This window comes from Drosophila miranda, chromosome 2 (assembly GCF_003369915.1).
Source record: "Drosophila miranda strain MSH22 chromosome 2, D.miranda_PacBio2.1, whole genome shotgun sequence".
Lineage (NCBI taxonomy): Eukaryota > Metazoa > Arthropoda > Insecta > Diptera > Drosophilidae > Drosophila > Drosophila miranda.
The window spans coordinates 1136406-1140269 of NC_046675.1; the positions used below are offsets into that span (position 1 = coordinate 1136406).

The window sequence follows — 3864 nt, forward strand, 5'->3', positions numbered from 1 at the left end:
TTTGCAAAAGAAAATATGTTAATGTTTGCGTAAATGCGTATTTAGTTACAGCATAAGTATATGTTTGCAGAGGAGAGATACAGAAAATGAATTATTTGCATGTGTTCTTCGCAACGAACCATCGCTCAGCACTTCCTTTCTTTCAGAAAACTTAAAATAACTAATTTCATATTTGAACATTTGGTGCGTCCAAGGACCGCACTAGGCTTCTTCTGGGTCCGACGATGGGGAGGAACGACGCGATGCCGGCTCTGATGGCGGTTCGCCGGCGCCCAGGAATCCATTTAGATATTCCAACCAATCGGATACATCGATTTCCGACTGGACTTCCTTTACGAGCGCACGCCGCAGAGAGCGTATGTAACCCACATCGCTGCTGTAGCGAACGCTTAGCTCGGGCACGTTTATTTTGGACTCTGGCAAATTCACCTTGGCGTCGAGGCGCTTCTTCCAGGGCGGCACTTCCTTTTCCTTATCAGTCTCCTCGGGGGTCTGCTGCTTCTTGCTCTGTATAACCTTCCAAAAGCCCTTCAGATTCATCCATTGGTCATAGTCCTTGAGGGCGTTCAGGAGTATATTCAGATAGTCCTCCCGCGACAACTGCTCATCGTCGTCGTCCTCGATCTCACTCCTTGGCTTGTATTTCGCCCACTGTCTGTCGTTGAACTCATCGCACACCTTCTTCGGCCCGAACGCGACATTTCGGGGGAAGTAAAACAGCTGTAGAAAGTGATCGGCGAACTCGAAGCGAAGATACGGCTGATGCAGCTGCGGAATGTTCTTAATGTAGGTGCTGATGTGACGGGGATTCTGCGAGTTGAATATCTCGAAGAGCTGGGCAATCAGCAGGCGGGTCTGCGGACCCAGGCTCGGGTAGGTCACAGCGCTGTCCACGTATTTCAGCTCTGCCGTGTTGCTGACTTCCACAACGAGTGAGATAAGGCGCTGACATAACGAGAAAAGAGTTGGTAGGCATGGGAAATGTATACGTATAATAAATAATCACCTTAAGTATTTCTAGACGGTCGGAGTACAGGGACTTTCGGGCCGCAAAGCCGTACAAACGCATCAACTGGCGCACAATATCCGTGAGCCGCATTGTGGCCGACATTCCGAAGACATGGATGGCAAACGGCTTTGTCTCCTCATTGAAGATCTCGGACTCGGACTGGCGCAGACGGTTGTGGTCCAGCCAGGACAAGAACTCCGATTCCAGGATCCAGCACAGCATGTGCAGCACATCGCAGAGTCGCGAGAGGCGTGTCCCGGGCGAGAGATTATTGAAGTCGTCTAGACAGAGTTGGCCACTCTTCCAGTCGTAGTCCTGCACATGCTGCAGCAATGCCGTCTCGAGTGACACGTCCAATTCTTCCTCCTCCGTGAAATTGAACACGTGCACCTCATAGAACTTTGTGCGCTCGCGGATTTCCATATCGCTGCATTGCGGCAAGATCTCCTCCAAAAGATCCAGATAGAACTTCAGCTTTGGCGTCCATTTATCGGAACGGGCGCTACGAATGGACGGATTCGGGATGCGAAGGAAATTCATGTAAGATGGGCGCAAGCTCGTCCAGCAGGGCGGAAAGGTATCGACCAGGAAAAAGAAGGTGCGTATCACCTTGGCATAGATGTCCCACAGCTCCCTGATACTCATTTCTTTGGCAATCAGAACCTGGAAAAGGGAAAGGGTACTCAGCTCTTTTTCTTTTACTCACTTCAAGAAGCACTCTCCTACCATGGCCATTTCAACGAGCCTGTCGAAGATACCATCTCCCGGGTACACAAATTGCATCGCCATCATCTCCAGCTGGTCCAGGAAGGTGTCATATTGGTGGCCATTTAGCGTTCTCTTCAGTTCTTCCACCACAGGCAGGTTTGGAACATCTGGCAGCTTGGCAGTGCGGTGCTTGTTTTCGCATTCCCTCGTATTTCGCAGACACCTGGGCATAGATGCTCCCGGCAGACGGTTCTCCGACTTCATATACATATTGGAGATGAAAATACCCAAATTGCTCAACCAGTCCATCTTCGGGGCTGGGGGCATATTGCTGGCCGAAGCACGCTCGTTCGATTTTTTGATTTCATCTAATTCCGACATCTCCTTCGTTTCCATGTCCGCTTTCTTAGCTGCAGCGTCGGTCTTCTTGAAGGCATTCATTTCAGCAAATAGTACCTATAGTTTTATCCAGTGAAAAATCTTTGATATAATCCAACTCGGGACTTTTTTCACTCACAGGTCGAGTAGTACTTATAGTGCTTAAACTTCACAAAGCTTCACGCCGTGACGCGCCATAAAATATACGGTGTGACCGAAATTTTCAAACTATCCCGCAAATATGGCGATGAAAAACCGAACTTAGCCCACAAAACCCCATTTACTTACACAGGATAACCGCTTGAGTTAAAACGCAGAAACTAATAATAATAATAATTCTTGTAGATCCATCCAAATCTCCATCTTTACTTAAAAAAAAAAAAACAGTAGGAAGTAAATAGGAAGAATGGATTTACGTAAAGTTTTATTTTCCGCGGTAAGGAGGTTTTAAAGGTGGCCCAAGTGGGTTAAAGCTGAACACAGTGTGACCGTTTATGGTGTGCTTTTTTCCTTTTCTGTCGAATGATTTTCTCCGCTTTTTCGCGGAAATTTCATGCTCAAATGTCGAAAACTGCACTGATTATCCTTGCTCCTGGGGCCGAGGAGATGGAGTTCGTCATTGCCGCAGATGTGCTGCGCCGCGCTGGTGTAAGTAGTAGCAAAAGTGAAAAATTTAACTTTTTGACACTCTTTCGATTTAGATCAAAGTCACTGTGGCCGGCCTGAAAGACTCGGAGCCTGTTAAGTGCTCCCGCGATGTTGTCATCGTGCCGGACACCTCTTTGGCCAAGGCGGCTTGTGACAAGTTCGATGTGGTCGTGCTGCCAGGCGGATTGGGTGGATCCAATGCCATGGGAGACTCTGCAGCCGTCGGAGATCTCTTGCGCGCACAAGAATCCGCCGGAGGACTGATTGCCGCCATCTGTGCCGCGCCCACAGTGCTGGCCAAGCACGGAATCGCCGCCGGCAAGTCCCTCACGTCGTATCCTTCGATGAAGGAACAACTGGTGGACAAGTACTGGTGGGTACGGATACTCTTATTCTTGATATGATTACTAATGGGAAACGTTTTGTATAGCTATGTGGATGACAAGAGTGTGGTGAAGGATGGGAATCTGATCACCAGTCGCGGCCCGGGAACCGCCTACGACTTTGCCCTGAAGATTGCCGAGGAGCTGGCGGGTTTGGAAAAGGTCAAAGAGGTGGCCAAGGGCCTGCTGCTGTCCTACAATTAGAAATCTCCCTCCCATTGATGTAATCAAGACCTGAAGTTATTTAAACTATTCAGAAGAAGCAAGGAAAGGAAAAATTTGGAATTAATACCATTTTTGGCTGTGGACAGCTACACGAATATATATATATGTTATTAAATAATAATACGGAAAATTAGAAAAGTCGGATTTCATAAGTGGCGCTATTTGGTATTTTTTCGCATAACATAAACGATAGACTTCGCTGTTAAGTGCATGTCTAATGCTAATATTCTAACATTTCTGTTAGAGATAGCGCGAAAATTTAAAGATGTTCAAGTAGATTGGTAGTACTAGGTAAATTCCAATAAAAGCAAGTTCATTAATTGTATAAAATAATCTGGGCAGAGTTGAAGGTTAAGTCGAGTCTCAAGCTTCTCTACCATCCGGATATGAGAGGTACTTAAGAGTAGTGTCATACGACCGAAAGTCGCCAGTCCAAGGAAAATATCGCCTACGAATATATTATCAACCAAAGGAATATATCGATATATTGATATATCAATAACTTAGCATCGC

The 3864-nt window shown here is 46.9% G+C and overlaps 2 protein-coding genes across 2 annotated transcripts; one reads left to right on the top strand and one right to left on the bottom strand.

Moving 5' to 3' along the window:
- Positions 1-14: 14 nt before the first annotated feature.
- LOC108157684 lies at positions 15-2342 on the bottom strand. Its single transcript, XM_017289850.2, has 4 exons — positions 2235-2342; positions 1736-2173; positions 1007-1672; positions 15-945 (listed from the first exon to the last, which is right to left on the bottom strand). The coding sequence occupies exons 2-4, from the start codon at positions 2156-2158 to the stop codon at positions 202-204; spliced, it is 1833 nt and encodes a 610-aa protein (XP_017145339.1). The 5' UTR covers positions 2159-2173; positions 2235-2342; the 3' UTR covers positions 15-201.
- A 241-nt stretch (positions 2343-2583) lies between these two features.
- LOC108157490 (protein dj-1beta) lies at positions 2584-3495 on the top strand. The gene is made up of 3 exons (XM_017289587.2): positions 2584-2743; positions 2797-3116; positions 3174-3495. Exons 1-3 carry the CDS (start codon positions 2618-2620, stop codon positions 3328-3330), a joined length of 603 nt encoding a protein of 200 aa, XP_017145076.1. The 5' UTR covers positions 2584-2617; the 3' UTR covers positions 3331-3495.
- Positions 3496-3864: the final 369 nt, after the last annotated feature.

What these genes read in the sequence shown, in the direction of transcription:
- LOC108157684 (XM_017289850.2), bottom strand. Translation starts at nt 2,158, where the DNA reads ATGAATGCCTTCAAGAAGACCGACGCTGCAGCTAAGAAAGCGGACATG. An exon ending in GGCTCGTTGAAATGGCCATG is followed by an intron (nt 1,673 to 1,735) that starts GTAGGAGAGTGC and finishes TCCCTTTTCCAG; the next exon opens with GTTCTGATTGCCAAAGAAAT. An exon ending in ACCGTCTAGAAATACTTAAG is followed by an intron (nt 946 to 1,006) that starts GTGATTATTTAT and finishes TCGTTATGTCAG; the next exon opens with CGCCTTATCTCACTCGTTGT.
- LOC108157490 (XM_017289587.2), top strand. Translation starts at nt 2,618, where the DNA reads ATGATTTTCTCCGCTTTTTCGCGGAAATTTCATGCTCAAATGTCGAAA. An exon ending in ATGTGCTGCGCCGCGCTGGT is followed by an intron (nt 2,744 to 2,796) that starts GTAAGTAGTAGC and finishes CTTTCGATTTAG; the next exon opens with ATCAAAGTCACTGTGGCCGG. An exon ending in CAACTGGTGGACAAGTACTG is followed by an intron (nt 3,117 to 3,173) that starts GTGGGTACGGAT and finishes CGTTTTGTATAG; the next exon opens with CTATGTGGATGACAAGAGTG.